This window comes from Giraffa tippelskirchi, chromosome 11 (assembly GCF_054371585.1).
Source record: "Giraffa tippelskirchi isolate mGirTip1 chromosome 11, T2T-mGirTip1v1.2.pri, whole genome shotgun sequence".
Classification (NCBI taxonomy): Eukaryota; Metazoa; Chordata; class Mammalia; order Artiodactyla; family Giraffidae; genus Giraffa; species Giraffa tippelskirchi.
Genome location: NC_137285.1, coordinates 9,403,055 through 9,423,828, shown reverse-complemented (window position 1 = coordinate 9,423,828; position 20,774 = coordinate 9,403,055). Strand labels below are relative to the sequence as shown.

The window sequence follows — 20,774 nt, the reverse complement described above, 5'->3', positions numbered from 1 at the left end:
AAGGCCACCTCCTGCGTTGCAGGATGATTCTTTACTGCTGAGACACCAGGGAAGCCCACATAATATAAAACATACTATTTTAACGATATTTAACAGTACGCCTCACACTGCTGTGTAGGGGACTTTTTAAAATGCAGATTGTTGAGTCTCACTGAAAATTAGGCAAATCAGAGTCTCTGAGAGGTGGGACTCAGGAGTCCGTATTCCCTTCAGTATCCTAGGGCTTTGCTACTACTCTCAGTATAATCCATGAACAAGCAGCATCAGCAAACTCCAGAGCCTGTTAGAAATTCATAGTCTTGGTTTCAACCTAGACCTGAATCAGAACCTGCATTTAAACAGGATCTCCAGCTGATGCGGACTTCCCTGGTGGCTCAGCAGTAAAGAACCTGCCTGCCAATGCAGGAGACACGGGTTTGATCCCTGGGTCAGGAAGATCCCCAGGAGAAGGAAATGGGAACCCATTCCAATATTCTTGCCTGGGAAATCCCATGGACAGAGAAGCCTGGTGGGCTACAGTCCATAGGGTTGCAAATATTTGTACTTGACTTAGCGACTCAACAACAACAGCAACAACAATAGGCTATTACAGAGTATTGAGTTGAGTTCCCAGTGCTATACAGCAGGTTCTTATTAGTTATCTGTTTTATATGTAGTGTGTATATGTCAGTCTCAGTCTCCCAATTTATCCCCTCCCTTTCCCCCTTCACCCCTGGTAACCATAAGTTTGTTTCTACATCCATGACTCTATTTCTGTTTTGTAAATAAGTTGAGGGGATTTTTAAAACTGCATCATCCTCCATCTCCCAGACTTCCCTTATCTCTATCTCACTTTCTGCACAGTCCTTACTTTCCAGAGTTGAGAGGCTCATATGCTTAGGCTATAACTCCCAGGACAGCCTTAGCACCTGTGGAAATAAATGAAGACCACCCGAAAGAGAGCAAACGAAGATTATTTATTCCCAACTCACTATAGCCAGGGAGTTAGCCACCATCCCTTGCCGGCGGTGAGACACCTTTATAGTAGCATAAAGAGGAGGCTTCAGGTATACCCCGATTGAGGTTGTTTGCATGGGAAGCTGGAGGTAGGCTAATTAGAAGCAGAGCATCCTATATGATTGGTCAGCGAGCTTGTCTGGCTTTCTTTCATCAGTCCTAAATTGGAAGGGAGGGAATAGGGAAGCTACTAGTTGTTGACCAAATCCTGATGGTTTCCAGTTAATTGATACAATGGTTTGGCTTCCAGGCTGGCGGCTGCAGAGCTTGTGGGTCAGAATTCTATTGCCGAATATGCTCTGACCATTGTTGGTTTGCATATCTAGTCTCATATCGCTTGTCATCGTCTACTGGCAAGGTTAGGTGAAATAGATGGGACCTAGATTAAACGGCAAAAACGCACAGGGAGATGTTTCAGAGGAAACTAACTGGGTGGAAATGGAACCTATTGAGCTGTCTTCTTGGAGAGGATGAGGGTGGTGCTGTCTCGGACAGCATAGCAACTCAAACTCCACTCATCCTGCAGGACTTGGCCTTGGAACTCTAGCTGTTGCTTCTTTATGAGTATCCCCTCCCTCACTTCAATCTGACACTTCAGGTCAAGGACCAAGCTGCTGGAGTAAATGGCATAGGCGTGGCTCCCACCGCTGGGGTTCTTCACGAAGACCTGCATCTCAGGAGAGATGGTCTGCAGCAGAGAGACACGAGTGTCAGAGAAGATACTGTAATCTGCCAAGGAGAAGACGTTCATGAGGACCTGTCGCTCCCCACCAGGCTCCTGGAAGGACAGACGCTGCGGGGCCGAGGACTCCAGCTTATACTGGATCTTCTCTTTAAGCTTCTGTATGGACTCATAAGGGTTCACCTGGATGATGAAATCCACACGACCCCACTGCTCCACTGTCACCTTGATGTCTCGTGCAAACTGGAAGGGAGAGGACAGAGAGGGGTTAAATTCACCTTCCGCTGTGTGAGGACAAACGTGCCCTTCAGGGATTTCCCTGGTGGTCCAGTGGTTAAGATTTCACCTTCCGGTTCAGGGAGTGTGGGTTCAATCCCTGGCTGGGGAACTAAGATCCCACATGCCTCGTGATAGAAAAACTGAAAACATAAAACAGAAACAACAGTTTTAACAAATTCAATAAAGACTAAAAAAGTAGTCCACACTTAAAAAAATTCTATTGTGTAGATGGACATTAAAAAAAAGTGCCTTTCACTTGTCCTTGTCTTTACAACAGCAGCAGCTGCAAACATTTTGTTTGGTTGTTAAGTCATATTTGACTCTTTGCAACCCCATGGATTGTAGCCCACCAGGCCCCTCTGTCCATGGGATTTCCCAGTCAAGAATACTGGAGTGGGTTGCCATTTCTTTCTCCAGGGGATCTTCCAGACCCAGGGATTGAACCCAAGTCTCCTTCATTGGCAGGTGAATTCTTTACCGCTGAGCCACCAGAGAAGCCCATGGAGGGGGTACTTCCCTTCCAGGGCCTGGGCTGGGTGCCATTCATACTTTTCTTAATGCATTCTATTCTCACAGCAGCCCTATGAGTTTGGTTCTGTGATTAGCCCATTTTACAGATGAGGACATCGTGGTTGAGCAGGATGATGTCATTTATCAACCATCACAAAAGTAGTGAAGAGCAGAGCAGTTATTTGAACTGAGGTCAGTCAGACTCCCAGGTCTGTTTTTCACCACTCAAGGGCCCGGGAACCCCTGATGGTTGCAGAGCAACATCTGCAAGGTGCTGGGAGAGGGGAATGCTGTGTATACCTCCCGCTGATCCTTTCAAGAAGGGATATAGGTTCAGCAATGCCAAGTCTTCTGGTTTTTCAAGATAAAAATCTTCGCATGATTTAAAAAAATCATTTTTTATTTTTAAAGATTATTTTATATTTGGCTGTGGTGGGTCTTTAATGCTGCTTGCGGACTTTCTCTAGTTGCAGTGAGCAGGGACTACTCTGCATACTACTCTGCCGTATGCAGACTTCTCATTCTGGTGGCTTCTCTTGTTGTGGAGCACAGGCTCTAGGCACAGGCTTCAGTAGTTGCAGCACTGGGGCTCAATATTTGCAGCTTACAGGCTCTAGAGTGCTGGTTCTTAGTTGCTCCATGGCATGTGGGATCTTCCGGGACCAGGGATTGAACCAATATTCTTTGCATTGCAAGGTGAATTCTTAACCATTGGACAACCAGGGAAACCTCATGATAGTTTTTATAATCAGGAAGAATCCAAAGGCACATACTTTTCAGCCCATTGGTGGCACTTTTATGGCTGGTGAGCCCCCAGTTTGTAATCTCTGCTCCTTATTAGGGAGACTTGATTCTGCTTCTGCCTTCTGCTATAAGTACCTCAGTCTTTTGCATACAACTTTAGTCATTTGCCCCTCACCCCCTACCCTGACCCTCTACCTGGACGGAGGGTACCCTCTACCTTTTTTTTCTGAATGCCTACATCCTTCCCTGGCTTTTAGGGCCCACCTCAAGCCCTAACTTCTTCAAGAAACCTTCCTTGGTGACTTGAGTGACATTTATTTTCTGATTCCATGGCCCCCAAAAGATCTGGGTATGAATTCTGACTCTGCTGCTTCTTAGCAGTGTGGCTTTGGTTAATTAACATCACCTCTCTAAGCCTCAGTTTTCTCATCTGTAAAATGGGGGTAATAATGCTAACGATAATAACAATACTTGACTTTTCTATGTTACAGACTTGTCCCTGAACAAGTGCTTTGCCAGTTGTAAAGCACAATGCCAATAAAATAGATTCCTTTGCTCTTTACCTGCACCGTGGGTTTGGCATTTTTTGTTTTCTGAGTAGTTTCTCTGGTAATTCCATTTCTCAGTTTTGTGCAAGTTTGTCTCATGGACTTGCTTTCTAGCAAAATTTCTTAAGGGTAGGGGCTGTGTCTTATTTCTGTACTAGTGTTGCCCCTCTGGTCATCCCCTATCAGCCCCAAGCCTGGTACTGGCACAAAACAGCTGATTAGGGACTTCCCTGGTGATACACTGGGTGGGGATCTGCTTGTCAGTGAAGGGGACACAGTTTTGATCCCTGGTCCTGGAGGATTCTGTGTGCCTCAGAACAACTAAAGCTCATGCGCCTCAACTACTGAAACCCGTGCACCATAGAGCCCGTGCTCTGCAGCAAGGGAAACCATTGCAATGAGAAGCCTGTGCACTGCAACAAAGAATAGCACCCCCACGCCACAACTACATCAACGAAGACCTAGAGCAACCAAAAAAATAAAAATAAATAAATTATATATATAAAAGAAACCAATCAGCTGGTTAAATTGACTTGCCTGGACTCAGCTTATGCAAAGAATGATTGAGCCCAAAGAATCCCAATGACTCTTTGGTGAATTATGGGAAGAGGAAAAAACAGGAAAACAAGAATTTGAAGGTAAGGAATCTGAAGCTCAGAAAGCTGAATAATTTCCCCAAATTCACAGAGCTGGTAGGTGGTGCAGCCAGGCCCCAAAGTGACGCTAAAGCCATATTGGCTCCCTTAACACAGAAGTAAATAAGTGAATTGTTGTTGTTTAGTCTCCAAGTCCTGTCCGACTCTTTTGCAACCCCATGGACTGTAACCCGCCAGACTTCTCTGTCCATGGGATTTACCAGGCAAAAATACTGGAGTGGATTGCCATTTCCTTCTCCAGGGGATCTTGTGGACCCAGGGATCGAACCCGTGTCTCCTGCACTGGCAGGTGGATTCTTTTCCACTGAGCCACCAGTATTTCATTCTGAACTTCTAGCCTCTGGCAGCCAGAGAGGAGACATTACCTTCAGTTTCCAGCTGGGGATGCATATCCCATTGTTGTCATGGCAACAGTTCTGTTTCAGGCAACAGCGGGCCCTCTCAGCCACTATATCCCATCTGTAGCCTGTTGCCACATTGTAGGTGGGGTCAGCTGGATCCAAGATGATGGGCCTGCAACACAGAGAGAGGGAGCCCGGGTTCTTTCTTGTTTGGAAGCCTGAAAGCCAGAAAGAAACCTTCTTGGCAATCATCTGAGCATCTGCTATGTTCAGAGCCCAGGGCTGTTAGTCCAAGAGGGTCCACAAATATTGCCAGAGAGTAACAGAATGACGAGGGCTTCCCAGGTGGCTCAGTGATAAGGAATCTGCCTGCCAATGCAGGAGATTCAAGAGACCTGGATTCGATCTCTGGGTCAGGAAGATCCCCAGGAGGAGGAAATGGCAACCACTCCAATATTCTTACTTGGGAAATCCCCTGGATAGAGGAGCCTAGCGGGCTACAGTTTGTGGGGTCACAAAGAGTCAGACTCGCCTGAGCGACTGAGCATCAGCGGCAACAGAATGAAGAGGATTGTGTTTCCAAGAATTCCTCAGGACTTCCCTGGTGGTCCAGTGGCTAAGACTGCGCTCTCAGTGCAGGGGTCCTGGGTTTGATCCCCAGTCAGGGAACTAGATCTTGCATGCTGCAGGTAAAGATCCCACAGGTAGCAACTACGATTGAAGATCCTGACTGAATGCCACAACTAAGTCCCACTGCAGTCAAAATAAATAAATAAATACTTAAAGTAAATTTCTCTTGGGGAGAGTATTTTAGGTGTTGGTAAAGAATCTTTGAGGTGTACAGAGGTCAAGACCCCCAAAGCCATGATGGAACAAGAATAGCGGTCCCTCAGGCAGACCACACCAGCGTGTGGGCCTCTTAAGTTCAGAGCTTTCACTTTGCTGAACAGGCTACATAAATGAGTTCAAACCTAGAGCTTCTGAATTGCTTTGGACGATAACAATACCGTTGGTACCATTTACTGATGTTTCCTGAGGCACAGGGTCAGTCTCTAAGTAACCTATTTTAATCCCTGCAACAATTCTCTAAGGTATGATGATGACGGTGGTGGTGATGATGATGATAATTTCTCCCCACGTTACAGATGATAAAACTGAGGCATAGACCTCCCTAGGTTCTCCAACCTGAAGATGGGATTCTGATCCATCTCCTCTGCCTCAACAGAGGGGAGGTTGAGCTTCCTCCAAGCGTCTATCCTCTAGGTAACTGTTGAATAAATATTTTAAAGAATATTGGCTTGAAGGGGTCTAATAGCCTACTGAGGTTGCATGAGGGTGACCATAGGTCTTGGATGTCAAGCCCAGGATGAAGACCCGGCCCTTGTGTGGTTTTCTGTTTTTGTTTTATTTGGCTGAACTGGGTCTTAGTTGTGGTGTGCCAGGTTTTCACTGTGGCACGTAGGATCTTGGCTGCAGTACAAGGGATCTTTTTAGTTGTGACTTGTGGGATCTAGTTCCCTGACCAGGGATCAAACTGGGCTCCCTGCATTGGGAGCATGGAGCATTAACTACTGGACCACCAGGGAAGTCCCAAGACCTGGCCCTTGTACTCCAGGAGCTTTTGACTTAGGCAGGAGCTGAGACTTTATCTAAGTGACAGAATGTGTTAGCAGGCTAGTGACATGAACTGGACACTTTAGGCTCCATGCTTTCAACCCCCAGCATCCTTGGCTCCCTGAAATGGTCCTGCCTGACGGAGTCAGGGAGCAGTGCCACTCTGTCCTGTGGATTTGACTCACCTGATTCAAGTGACCCACCAGGTGAGCTGGCATATAGAGCCTCTGCCTAGTAATCAAATTAGTTCCCTCTGGAGTTTGGACTGGAGATGATGGATGTTCCTCATCACCTTTGAGTAAGAGGGGAACAGGGCAGGTATGGAGAGAGAAACAGAAGCAGTGAGAGGGGAGGGAGCACACGGGCCGTGAGAGGGAATGACAGAGAAGGGGAGTCTATACAAGTTTGCCTCAGGTCTCGATGGTTTTCCCAGGTCAATATTCTGGGCATCCATACAATAAATTGTCTTTTCATAAGGAGACCTGGTTACTCTTTCTTGTTAAAAAAAAAAGACCCGACACTCACATAAGGGGACAATAAATATTCTTATGATATTGCTTACAGTGACCTAAAGCTTCTAATATAAAGAGTTGTCTCAGGCTGGGTTCTCCCAGAAGCAAAACCTAAGATGAGGATTTGAGTGCGAGTCATTTATTTGGAAGGAGGTGCCAGGAAGCACTAAAGAGCAAGTGGGAAACTGAGACAGGGACGGGAAGGATGCCAATAAAGGATATGTATCAAGGTGATTATCCCTGTGAGCAGCCGGGGGTTGGACTCTGAGGACTAGTGTAGAACACATGACCCAGGAAGACTCCCTCCATCTGAGATGGGAGGGAGCTTAGGTATTTACACACCAACCTCTACCAGTCACTACGGGAAGCTGAAAACCCACAGGCAAAGGGACACAGGTGCTGACAGTTGGAGGTTGAACCAACCTTCCCTGAAATGGTAAAGGCCCAGGGGATACAAAAGGGTACAAGCAGCATGTGTTACAATACTGAACGTTTAGCTGGCATCTATCATAGGCTCGATACAGTGGCCCTTTACGTATATTTTCTCTGACTATCCTAAGAGCCCTGCGTGGCTGGTGCCAATTACTCCTGTTTTGGGCTTCCCTGGTGGCTCATCAGTAAAGAATCTGCCTGCCAGTGGAGGAGATGGGTTCGATCCCTGGGTTGGGAAGATCCGCTGGGAAGGAAATGACAAAACACTCCAGTATTCTTGCCGTGGAAATCCAATGGACAGAGGAGCCTGGAGAGCTATAGTCCATGGGGTCACGAAAGAGTTGGACAACAACAACTCCTGTTTTACAGATGAGGAATGAAAGCTCACAGAGATGAGAAAATTGCCGAGCTGGGATTTAACTTGGGTCTCTGTGGTTCTTTTTAGTTTCTCATGCTGAGAAAAAGCACTGAAATGGTCTTCTGAGGGCAAGAGGATGAACAAAGAGTAGAGTGATAGCTCGAGGAATAAGGAAAAGGCTTATAGCCCCTAAGGCCCTGGTGATTTGAAAGGCAATCAGCTTGAGATGTCAACTGTGTCAGGGTGAGATATCTGCTTTTCTACTTAATAAAGTCCACCCAGGCTTCCCTGGTGGTCCAGTGGTTAAGAATCCACCTTGCAATGCAGGGGACACAGGGTCGATCCCTGGTTCAGGAAAATTCTACAGGCAATGAAACCCATAGTAGCCACAACTACTGAAGCCCATGCACCCTAGAGCCAGTACTCCACAACTAAGAGAAGCCTTCAAACCACAACTAGAGGGTAGCCCCCACTCACCGCAAGTAGGAAAAGCCCATGTGCAGCAACAAAACTCGCCACAGCCAAACAATAAAATAAATAAATCTTTAAATATATATATTATATATAATGATTTTATATATAAAATAAAACCCACCCAGGAAACTCGATACCACCTTTCCCTTAATTCTCTTTCTCTGAGATGTGGTTGGCACCCGGCAATCCAGTACCTCTCTTCTTTGAGCTGGTTTCTGACAAAGTCCTCAATGATCGGGTTCTGCAACGTGTAGTACTCAGTCCAGTAGATGCAGAGGCGCTGATACTCTGTGAGCAGCCGCAGCACAGTGACCAGGCCTCTGTCCAACCTGAAACACTTGCTCTCCTGAGTACCCGTTTCCCAGGCATAGATGGTCAGTAGCTCAAGGGCATACATTGGGGGCAGCTCCGCCCTAGGGCACTTGGCTTTCACATACTGTTGAAAGACATGGAAAGAGAGAGAGGGGGACCCCAAGATTCCTTAGAAGGATGACATTGGACTCAAAACTGGAAAAATCCAAGTTCTTGTCCCAGCTTTGCTACCTACCGGCTGCCTATTCTTGGCCAAGTCATTTTTCCTCTCTGGCCTTAACTGGGTTTCCCCATCTTAAAATTAAGCAACTGGGGGAGTCTAGTGGGTTTCAAACTGTACTTGACACAACTTCTGGAATGGAGTGATGAAGAAGTATCCCAAGGAGTGAGCAGGGACTTTCCTGGTGGTCCAGTGGCTAAGATGCCATGCTCCCGGGTTCCATCCCTGGTCAGGGAACCTAGATCCCACATGCCACAACTAGAGATCATGCCACAGTGAAGGCAGAAGATCCCACATGCTGCAACTAAGACCTGGCGCAGCCAAACAAATAAATACTTAAAAGAGAAAAAAGGGAGTCAGCAGATTGGGCTCTGTCACCAGCACCCCAACCGAAATAACTCTATTTTAATCTATTTGGGCTTCCGGAAGATTTCTTTAAAAAAAAAAAAAAATCTTCTTAGCTAAAGAGAAAAAAATATGTTTGTGTGTGTGTTGGAGAACTATGTTATTGTTGCTGTTTAGTTGCTAAGTCGCATCTGACTCTTTGCGACCTCATGGACTGTAGCCTGCCAGGCTCCTCTAGGACTAGGTAATAGCTGAGAATCTGTAGTGAACGTTGGGGTTGCTTCTCTAACAGGCGTGTCTTTCTTCCCCATTGTATAGTGGCCATGCTGTTTGGATGCGATTGGCCCAATCCTCATCTCCAGGGTTGGCCCTGACTGAGCAGGATCACTAGGATAAACCTATTCCTTTTTGCCAAGTGGTTGGTTCAAGAGATGCCTTGTGATCTAAGCTGGCTCAATTTGAGTCAAATCTAGTTCTTCTGTTCTGTGGTTGAGAGAAGAGAAGTCTAAGTGAGTGTGAGGGCAGGAACAGATGTGGCCATTTTGCCACCACGAGGGAAACCATCTTGGGGACCAAGTTGACATATAAGATTCAGAGAAGCTGTTCCAGGTGGTGCTAGTGGTAAAGAACCCGCCTGCCAATGCAGGAGACGTAAGAGATGCAGGTTCCATCCCTCGGTCGGGAAGATCCCCTGGAGGAGGAAATGGCAGCCCACTCCAATATTCTTGCTTGGAGAATCCCATGGACAGAGGAGCCTGGCAGGCTACAGTCCATGGGGTCGCAAAGAGTCAGATATGACTGGAGCAACTTAGCACACACGCACGCACAAGAGAATTACAGAGAAACAGCTGGAGCCTTCACCAAACAGTGCCTGAAGCTCTCTCCACTGTTGTAGGTTTTCACACATGAGCTGATAATTCTCTATTGGTTAAGCCAGTTAGAGTTGGCTTTTCTGTTACTCTCAATTAAAAAACAAAAAGAAAAAAATTAGAATCAATTACCCAGGTTAATGTTCCATTTTTGATGGCTATATGAGGGGGGAAAAAAAGCTTTCTTTCTTTATCTCCTACCCTCAGTATTGGAGAAGGAAATGGCAACTCACTCCAGGATTCTTGCCTGGAAAATCCCATGGATGGAGGAGCCTGGTAGGCAACAGCCCATGGAGTTGCAGAGTCAGACATGACTTAGCGACTTCACTCACTCACTCACTCACCCTCAGTATATGGCTATACATAGTGCAAACTAAGATATGCTCTTTAAATGATATATTATTCCAACTGACATCTCAAAAAATTTTTTAAAAAATGACTTTGTGCGTGAGCATGCACAAACTTGGACATCTTTGAGATCAGTGATATTCTTACAGTTAAGATTTGGTGAAATCAAATAAAACCCAGAGAATCTAACTTACACATTCCTTGGCCCCAGTGGATGAATTGGTAAGAATCAAAAATTATTTTTGAATCATGATAGTAAATGAAAACCCCTGGGATGTTACAAAGTCTCCAGATAAAAATGAACTAACAACCTTTTTAGCATCACAGGACTCTAGTTCTGTTTAACGTATAATACGAACTCTTTGTGTCCTTGAGTATTGATCAACATGTCTTGTAACACTTGGCTAAATAAAAATTCTCAAATAAAAGAAAACATCAAATGAATAATACTGAGCCAAGAAGCTTTCAAAAAGCCATATGCAGCCAATTTCTTGTCTTAGAGGCAGAGTCTTCTAGGTTGTTTGTTTTTAGGCTGTGTGGGGACTGAGGTTCCCTGACCAGGGATGGAACCCAATAACCCTGCAGTGGAAATGTAGACTCTTAACCACTGGACCGCTGGAGAAGTCCCTTAGAGGCAGAGACTTGTACAAAGAAAGGGCTATAGAAGTAAAGCTGGTATGTTTTTCTGTGGACATTGCCAATAAATGTGCATGTCATATTCAGGAAGAAAACACTTTGTACACTTAGTCAAACAAACAAAACAGATCATTCTTTTGAGTTCTAGCTCTTCAAATCCAGAAAACTTTGGATCATTTCCTGTTTAAGTGACTGACTGTCCAAAAAACCCGATTTCATTCTTGACTTTGGTGTTGCTAATATCTGAAGATACATCACAACTTTTGTTGAGGTGATAATTATGTAAGAAAACGCTATTTTTCCACCATAAACATACTAACTATAAACAAACTTTCATAGTACCTTAATTTTTATCTTTAAATACTATTTTTTTTCTTTTTTGGTTAAACTGGTCATTCTAAACTCTGACTCTTACCAATTTTTTTTGAATAAGAAATCATTTTTTTTCTTTCTCATTTTTTGTTTGTTTCTGAGTCTTCCTTTCATAAGCTGAGATGACTCTGCTCATCTGGGTATTTGGAAACACGCTTGGTACCGTGCAGACATCCTATGTGAAATCTAAAAAGGAGCTTGTCATAAAATAGGTAACTAACTAAATTCTCTCTCTCCCCATGGCCCTTGCCCCTCCTCGTGGTTTCCCCTTGATGACAAGTCTGGTTCCTGCCTTTTCCTCTCCTCCATCCCCATCTTCTGCTCCTGCCCCCATCAGGCAGCCTCCTCACCTCTAGGTACCAGTGTTTTACCAGCCGCAGAAGGCTCTTCACCTTGGTTGCCTTGTATTTCACGAAGTTTCTTTGCAGCTCGCTGAAGGATGGGGAGAAATGTCCAAGAGTACGACAGGCCTTAATCAGTCTCACATAGACTAAGGGCTGAAAGTTGGGAACAGAAGGCCCTGAGGAGGCAAAGGGAAGACTGTGAGGGTTTAGAAAGACCTGGTTGCTAACAAGTCCTCAAGGGTTTTTGTTGTTTAGTGGTTAAGTCATGTCCAACTCCTTGTGACGCCATGGACTGTAGTCTGCCAGTCTCCTCTGTCCGTGGAGTTTCTCAGGCAAGAATACTGAAGTGGATTGCCATTTCCTCCTCCAGGGGATCTTCCTGACCCAGGGGTTGAATTCGTATCTCCTCTATTGGCAGGCAGACTCTTTACCCGCTGAGCCAGTGGCGAAGCTCTCAGGGGAGAGACTGCTAAATTCATTTGAGTATCTATCTCTCCAGGGAAGCCTGGAACCACACAGCTTGAGAGACTAAAGGTTTGCCTTCTTGACTGTCCTTCTGGAGAATGAAAAGTGAGTTTTGCAGAAATAGACTCACAGATATAGAGAACAGACCTGTGGTTGCCAAAGTGGGAGAAGGACGGGTGGGGTAGGGATAGATTGGAAATTTGGGTTTAGCCGATGCAAACTATTATATATAGCATGGGGAAACAACCACCCCCAGGGTAAGTGTTCCAGAGTCATCCCGGGGGTCACTCTAATGCTTTCCCTTCCTTGACTCTCCCTTCCTCTCCAATCATATATTTATCTGTGTGATTCTTTGATAAATCTGTTTGCCCCATTGAACCACAAGGATAGCCAGAGCTGAGTCAGTCCCAGGCATTTCAGTCGCCCAGCACCCAGCACGGGATATGGGTTGAATGGGTGCATGCAGGTGTCTGCACGTGGCCACAAAGGAGAGGGGAGGGAGCTATGGGTCCTCCCCCTGGGGAGGGCAGGCGTGTGAGGCAGGTGGGCTTTCCCTTACCCAGGACCCTGTAGGCTGGCACGATGGTGACAGTGACTTGCTCTTCCATCTCCCAGGTCTGAATGGTGAAGGCAACAGCAGAGGTGACTCCGTGGACCAGCCTCGGGTTCTGGGCCTGGAAGCTTAGCAGATCTTGGCAATCCATGAGCTTTTTACAGAGAATGCTCAGAACATGCTCGTGGTGTTTGTGGTTGCTGGCTTCCTCCTGGAAGCTGCTAAAACCGCTCAGGAACATCACCAGCTCCACCTCCGCGTGGTTCCTGAGCACCGTGCCATTCCCGAAGGAGCCCACCTGTGGAACACAGAGTCCCATCACCCCGAGGCCACTGCCAGGACCAGGGAATCCCTAGGGCTCTTCCACGGAGGATCCATTCATCACTACCCACCTCACGGATGGGTGGGGAGTGCCCCCATCACCTCTTTACAGGGGAGGAAAGTGGAGAGGTCAAGACGGCAAGCCGCTCGTCCAGGGTCACACAGGGGATGTGTCAAACTCAGGCAGCCGGACCCACGTTTCTTATTTACTCCACTGCCTTGCTTCCGAGACTCAGCCTTATCTGCAGAGTGATCCCCACTCTAAGGAAACCATCATCCTCTACAGGGTGGCAGTTGGAGGATTCTGGGGGGTGGGAGGGGCGGATCTGAATAATTTTGTGCTCTGTGTGTGTGTGCAAAGTCATTTCAGTCGTGTCTGACTCTTTGCGACCCTGTGGACTGTATAACCCACCTGGCTTCTCTGTCCATGGGATTCTCCAGGCAAGAATACTGGAGTGGGTTGCTATGCCCTCCTCCAGGGGATCTTCCCGATCCAGGGATCGAACCTGTGTCTCTTACCATCTCCTGCACTGGCATAATTTTATGTCATTAAAAAAAGGGTGTGGAGACCTAGGTGCTTCCCAGTTGGCGCTAGTAGTAAAGAATCTGCCCACCAATGCAGGAGACATGGGTTCCACCCCTGAGTCGGGAAGATTCCCTGGAGAAGGGCGTGGCACCCCACTCCTGTATTCTTGCCTGGAGAATCCCATAGACAGAGGAGTCTGGCAGGCTACGGTCCATAGTGTCGCAAAGACTCAGACATGACAGAAATGACTTAGCGCGCACGCATGCCCTTGGTGATCTAGCTGGGTGGGATGAAAGCAATGGGAGGGAGGTTCAGGATGGAGGGGATATATGTGTATATATGGCTGACTCACTTTGTTGTACAGCAGAAACTAACATAACATTGTAACAGCAACTACACCTCAGCAAAAAACATTTTTTTGAATACAAAGGGGGCACAGGACTTCTTGGCGGATAAGAGCCATGGGCTGGGGAATGGGGCAGCCTGATCTTGACCTCCCCTCTCACCCCTGTTCCTCAGAGGTGCGATCTTCTGAACCCTGTCCCTCATCAGTCATCTCAGAGTAACGATAGCACATGAGTCACTGGGTTATTGGGAGGATTCGGTAAGACTATGTATGTCAAGGGCTTGCCGTGGCGCCGATTACACAGGAAGTTGGCCATATAGGTCTCTTCCTTCTCTTTCTTGAGTTGACTTAGATCACCTCTTCCGCCTGAGCTTCAGCTTCCCCATCTGAACTGAAGGAGACTGAGCTGGATGATTTTAAAGGGGTCTTTTTGATGTTCCGAGATCCTGGACTTGCTCTCCAGTCCTGCTGCCTCTGGTATACAAGGCCCCCAACTCTTTGGCCTTCTCTCTTTCTCACTCAGAATCGAGAGGTGGAATTGCCACAGATGTATCAGACCTCGGGTGGGTTACTTCTGCTGGTGGGTGGAGTCACTGAACATTGACTATGACCCAGCTGCCACCAGCTGAGCCCTCACTGTGTCCGGCACCACTGAAAGCCTTTTATTCACACAGTCTTTTAATCCTCACTCTCACTAATTGAGGCAGCGTGTGTCAGTCGCTCAGTCGTGTCCGAGTCTTTGCGACCCCATGGACTGTTGTCTGCCAGGTTCCTCTGTCCATGAGCCTTTTCAGACAAGTATACTGGAGTGGGTTGCCATTTTCCATCCCCAGGGGATCGTCCCAACCCAGGGATCAAACCCATGTCTCCTGTGTCTCCTGCACTGCAGGTGGAGTCTTTACCTGCTGAGCCATCAGGGAAGCGCCCAGTTGAGGTGGAGGGACTAGGATAATTATCCCCATTGTACTGATGAAAAAAGGGAAGCAGTAGAGGGTTAACTGATTTGCCATGGACTCATAGCCAGGAGTCATGGTCACAGTCAGACAGAGGGTCAGAACACAGGGTGTGGTTCTTCTGCCTCTTTATTTCTGATGACCCAAGTCTATGTGCCAGGCCCTGCTTCTGTGGAAGAAAAGTCTGCCATCTTTAATTTCCTCTTCCTTTTTTTTCTGGCCTCACCATGTGGCATGCAGGATTTTAGTTCCCCATCCAGGAATCCAGGAATCAGACCCACATTCCTTGCATTGGAAGCGTGGGAGTCTTAACCACCGGACCACCAGGGAAGTCCTCCTCTTCCTTTTCCATTTTTCTTTCTCCACTTGTATTCAGAGTCAGCATTTCTGCCTCACGTGAGAGCACTGGGGATAGCACTATGTGTGAAGATGAAAGCCACAACCCCCTGAAGGCTGTGCCCTTCCTACCTTTCCCAGTGGGAAGATACAGGCAGAGAGGGAAGAACATTCTAGAACAGGCTGCATGACTTGCTTCAGTCCAAACCTTTTCCAACCCAAGGATAAGCATTCACTCATATGGACCAGCACAGCTGACCAGATTTTCATGGGAGGGAAGAGGGTTTAAAACCCCAAATAAAGTGCTAATTTCTCAATGGTCATTGCTCTTTGGGTGTCTCTATTATTTATTAGTTTCAAGATTGGAGAAGGTTGCAGGCAGGATTTGAGGGCTGGGTTAATACCACTTCCTGCCATCAAAACTCATGTTTGAGACATCCTTCCGTCCCACTCACTTGCCCCACGCCATCTGCATTATTCTCAGGGTTAGTGGGGTGGGTTTGGTCTGGGAGGATCTGCATGAGTCATGCTGGTGCTCCGGGCCCAGAAGAAAGCTTGAGCAAAAATTGATAACAATGCTTTTGTTTTTGAACATTGACTAATCATTTAGCCTGTACCACTCTATTTGGTTGACGAGGGACAGATAATGATGATGGTGTGTTTGCGTGCTCAGTCGCTCAGTTGTGTCCGACCAGGTTCCTCTGTCCATGGAGATTCTCCAGGCAAGAACACTGGAGTGAGGGCTTTCCCTGATGGCTCAGTGGTAAACCATCCATCTGCTAATGCAGGAGACGCAAGTTCAATTCCTGGCCTGGGAAGATCCCACATGCCACAGAGCAACTAACCCCATGTGCCACAACTGTTGAGCCTGTGCTCTAGAGCCCAGGAGCCACAACTACTGAGCCCTCGTGCCACAACTACTGAAGCTGGTGTGCCCTGGAGCCTGTGCTACAACAAGAGATGACACCACAATGAGAAAACTGTGCATTGCAACGGAGAATAGCCCCTGATCTCCACATCCAGAGAAAAGCCCATGCAGCAATGAAGACCCAGAGCCCAGCCAAAAATAAATAAATAAAATTATATATATAAAAAAAAGAATACTGGAGTGGGTTGCCATTTCCTCCTCCAGGGGATCTTCCTGACCCAGAGATGGAACCCGAGTCTCCTGCATTGGCAGGCAGATTCTTTACCACTGAGCCACTGCGGAACCCCTGCCCCCCACCCCCACTGTGATGCCGGTGATGTCATCCCAATTACACATGAGAAGACTGAGCGTTTGAGAGACAAGATGATGACTCTAAAGTCACCCAGCTAGTGAGGGAAGAGGCCAAGAGTCAAACTTGCGTCTCGTGTCAAAATGTATAGTTTCTCACTTTTAAATCAGATGGCTTCAGGCTCCGGGAGCTGGGAGTGAGAGTAAAAAAGTAACATGGGCCTGCGGCTTCTAAATCCTTCCCTGAAGTGACTGCTCGTAAAGGCAGGACTAGAGCACTGAGCTTCGAGTCAGGAGTCCTAGTGCTAGTCTTGCCTGTACCACCAGCTTGCTGTGTGAACGTGGAAAGTTTCTCACCCTCTCTGTGCCTCAGTTTCCTTAGCGTTTACAGGAAGGATTGGGTGAGACTGTCTGCCTCCAGGACCTTTCACATTGGGAAGCTGAAACTGTGGATTGAATTAAGAACATGTAGGGTTTCCCTAGTAGTCCAGTATTTAAGAATCTGCCTTGCAATGTAGGGGACATCGGTTCGATCCCTAGTTCGGGAAAATCCCCTATGCAGTGGGGCAACTGGGGCCCTGTGCCACCATTGCTGAAGCCCGCGTGCCTAGAGCCTGTGCTCTGCAACCTGACAGGCCACTGTGGTTGAGAGGTCCACGCAGCACAGCTAGAGAAAGCCCTGGTGCAATAACAAAATCCCCAGTGCAGCCAAAACTGAAATAAATAAATAAATTAAAGACTCCGTAGATTTTTACCTGATGAATGAGGGGGCACAAGCCGCCCATACGGGCACGTAGCTCCCCCAGCAAGCTCCCCTGTAGGGTATTGAAGCTCATGGGGCCATTTGGAGGAAAGAAACAGTTTCAGCATAGCCATACAGAGGAAGTGGAGTCATAACATTTATTACTTACACAAACAGATGACTAATGAGAACCTACTCTATAGCTCAGGGAACTCTACTCAGCGCTCTGCGGTGACCTAAATGGGGAGGAAATGCAAAACAGAGCGGGTATATGTATACGTACAACTGAGTCCCTTTGCTGTACAGCGGAAACTAACATTGTAAAGCAACTATACTCCAATAAAAATTCATCAAAAATTAATTTAAAAAAGACTTATTACTTACAGATCCCAGAAGCAAGGGGACTCAGGGAACTGGGGAAAGAGCAGGCCTTCTCCCCAGGTCACAGTTCAGCAGGAGACGGAGCAGGGTAGAAAGCGCCTAGTACTTACAAGGTGATTGGGGCAGAGGTTACTAACTTTTCGCAGGCTTAACTTTGAAGTGGTTATTTTATTTTTTAATTAAAAAATCCATCTTGACTCTATATTTTAAAAACTTTTTTTTTTTAATTTCATTATTTATTTTGGCTGCATTGCGTGGCTTGTGGAATTTCTCTGACCAGGAATCGAATCCATGTTCCCTGAAGTGGAAGTTCGGAGTCTTAACCACCGGACCATCGGTGAAGCCCCCAAACTGGTTATTTTAAAAGGTTCCACCAGGAGAAGCAAAGCATAAACTTGCAGGGTACCCAAAATTTATCTAAAGGTCCAGACTCTGGACTTTTGGTGTTAACAGGATCATCATATTGTAAGGCACCTAGGCAGCAGCTCAGAAAAAGAAAATTGTTTTTTGTTTTTTCTCATCACACCTTTCTAGTTTTGACCCTCTTGGAGTATTATCCTAGTTAGGACCAGAGGTGATGAGAGGCAGCTGCTGAAAGGGCTTGGAAGAGAAAAACTCAGTGGGGGCAGCCTGGAATGGAGTAAGAAATCTCAGCTTCACCACCAGCTGTGTGACCTTCCGTAAGTCCCCTCATCTCCCTGATCTTCCATTTAAAACAAACAATCAAACAACAACTTTCCATTATCAAAAATTGTAAACATTAAAATAGAAAGAGACACCAAAGAACACTTATGCCTCTGCCCTGTCAGATGCAACAAATCTAAACTTCTTGCCATGTTTGCTTCAACTAAGCCACTTTAAAGTAAATTACAGGGACTTGCCTGACTGTCCTGTGGTTAAGACATCGCCTTCCAACACAGGGCATGCAGGTTCAATCCCTGGTCAGGAACTAAGTCTCGAGACCAAAAAACCAAAACATAAAACAGTAGCAATATTGTAGCAAATTCAAGACTTTAAAAATGGTCCGCATCCAAAAATCTTCAAAAAATAAAATAAAATAAATTACAGACACTAAGGACCAATGTCCGTAAATACTTAAGCATTTGTGTCCAACCAAAGAGAACATTTGCCCCCACAACCACAAAACAATCACACTTCAAAAAAAAAATTCCCATATATATATATATATACATGTATATATATACACATATAAAATCTAATATCCTTGCCATATTGAAATTTCCCCAATTGTTCCCAAATTATATTCTATGGATGGTCCATTCACTCCAAGATTCAACCAGAGACCTTGTGCTGCATTTAGCCATTATGGATCTTAAGTCACTGAATTTGCATTGTGCTCATCTATAAACTGGGAAGACTAGTGGTTACCTCGGAGGATGTACAAATTAGAGACAGTACATGTGAAGGGCTTAGGCAAGTGCATCCAAAATGTGCACTACTATTATTAGCTTCCCTACTCAACTTGCTGTGCTTAAGGCAGCAGTGTGTTGGGATGCTGTGTCTTGAGATGTCAGTAGCATAGACTCAGGATAATGAGGCAAGAGGTCCCTAGCATCCTCAAAGACATGGACCCACGGGTTGGGGTTTGCCCAGTTCTGGCCAGGAAATGGAGGGGACCGGACTCACCTGGATCACCTTCAGCACCTTCTGGTCCAGCCCATGGTTCCCCTGGAAGTGCTGCTCCATCAGGAACTTCTTCACGGTCTGCACAGCCTTCACTATGTCTTCTTTCCACTCCTTGATGTTATGCTGGCACTGAGCCACAAAGGAGTTCAGCCTAGAAGCTGGGGTGTTAAACAGCTTCAGGGATACTGCCATCTCTGCCTTGAGAGTACCACTGGTGGCTAGGTATACAGCTATGCACCTACCTACCTGCTGGCACACTCACTCTTCTTTAAGGACACTCCTCTCCAGTACGCTGTGGAATAAAGGACCAGAGTGGAGAGGAAACCAGGGGTGTCCAGCTGACCTGGGGCTCCTCTTTATTGAGGCTGTGTACTGTGGCTGGGGCACCCCAGACACTGAGTGATGACTGGAAGGTCAGGTGCCACCTTAATGGGTGTGGCTTTCAGTCACCCTTCCTGTGGCAGGTTTCGTGTCTCAACTGTTAGTTTTCCTTTTATAAGTTGCAAACTGTCATTGGCTTGAGGATGCCCTGAAAGAGGCAACTCCCTCAGTTGGATGGTATCCATCAATCCCATCCCCCTACGTTGTCACCCAAAACAGGCTGACAAAGAGCAGGGACTCGCTCTAGGTTGAGCTGAAGCATGGGAATTCTAGGGTCCCCAGTACAAACTCTGGAATTCCAGCCTGCCTTTTGTCAGACTCGTAACCTCTCTGACCTTCACATAAATAATCCTTAAAATGGGTTTAGGAATAATACCTATCCCATAGGGTGTGTGGATTAAGCCTGAGAACATTTAGAAGAGAAAGTATTAAGTAAATGTACATATTGGACTTCCCTGGCGGTCCAGTGGTTGAGACTCTGTGCTTCCAATGCAGAGGGCATGGGTTTGCTCCCTAGCTGGGCAACTAGGATTCCACATGCTTCGTGGCCAAAAGCAAAAAATAAATGCAAGTATTGTTCTTCATTTACTATACATCTAGTGAGGCTTCCCAGGTGGCTCAGTGGTAAAGAACCTGCCTGCAAATGCAGGAGACATGTGTTCAATCTCTGAGTTGGGAAGATCCCCTGGAGGAGGAAATGGCAACCCACTCCAGTATTCATGCCTGGGAAATTCCATGGATGGAGGAGCCTGGTGGGCTATAGTCCATGGGGATCGCAAGAGTCTGACACAACTTAGCGATTAAACCATCTTTCATTCCACATGTGTGGATAGTGAGATGCACTCAAGAGGCTGCTGGTGATCATGGTGGTTCAAGTGCAGGGAGAGCTGGGAGCAGAGGCCAGGTTGGGGGGTGTTGAGTAGTAGGTTGGGTGAGGGGCATGAACACCAGGAGTGGAGATAACCCTTTCAAGAACTTTGTTGTGAAAGGATGGAGGAAGACAGGGTGTGAACTGGAGGAAGTGGTGAGGTAGTCTGTTTAGCATCTTAAATACCATTTGTGGACAAATAAAACAAAAACCCTCAATCATGACACATTTTAGTGTAAATGTTCCAACTGGCTAACCCCAAATGAAGAGAATCACATTTTTAATTACATAAATTCTAAATATCTCCAGATTTCCCGGGTTTGGTGGTGCTTGGTCCTTAAATAGTCCTGTATTACAATGGTTTAAATGACAAGAGCAGTTTTGCAAAGGGTAGTCAACAATAAACTGAGATTCCAAACATTTGTCCAATGTTTATAATGACAGATA

At 46.4% G+C, this 20,774-nt stretch overlaps 1 protein-coding gene across 8 annotated transcripts; it reads right to left on the bottom strand.

Annotated features, from left to right (window-relative positions):
- Nucleotides 1-937: 937 nt before the first annotated feature.
- On the bottom strand, nt 938-19,454 carry OASL (2'-5'-oligoadenylate synthetase like). Of its 8 annotated transcripts, none has more exons than XM_081538135.1 (7): nt 19,079-19,454; nt 12,617-12,908; nt 11,599-11,768; nt 8,341-8,582; nt 4,781-4,928; nt 3,407-3,424; nt 938-1,903 (listed from the first exon to the last, which is right to left on the bottom strand). In XM_081538135.1, the coding sequence occupies exons 1-7, from the start codon at nt 19,268-19,270 to the stop codon at nt 1,442-1,444; spliced, it is 1,524 nt and encodes a 507-aa protein (XP_081394261.1). In that variant the 5' UTR covers nt 19,271-19,454; the 3' UTR covers nt 938-1,441. The 8 variants fall into 8 exon arrangements, 7 of the variants coding, with proteins under 7 accessions (XP_081394261.1, XP_081394264.1, XP_081394262.1 ...); XM_081538138.1 differs by lacking the exon at nt 3,407-3,424 and having other exon boundaries at nt 938-1,921; nt 19,079-19,236; nt 19,321-19,454; XM_081538136.1 differs by lacking the exon at nt 3,407-3,424 and having other exon boundaries at nt 938-1,921; nt 8,287-8,582; nt 19,079-19,236; nt 19,325-19,454.
- Nucleotides 19,455-20,774: the final 1,320 nt, after the last annotated feature.

Excerpts from the sequence above, each read along its gene's own strand:
- OASL (XM_081538133.1), bottom strand. The coding sequence starts at position 19,270 with ATGGCAGTATCCCTGAAGCTGTTTAACACCCCAGCTTCTAGGCTGAAC. Across the intron at positions 4,929-8,286 it reads GAAAGAGAATTAAGGGAAAG|GCCCATCATCTTGGATCCAG; the intron begins GTGGTATCGAGT and ends TCTGTGTTGCAG. Across the intron at positions 1,922-4,780 it reads TCCCCAGCTGGAAACTGAAG|TTTGCACGAGACATCAAGGT; the intron begins GTAATGTCTCCT and ends TCTCCCTTCCAG.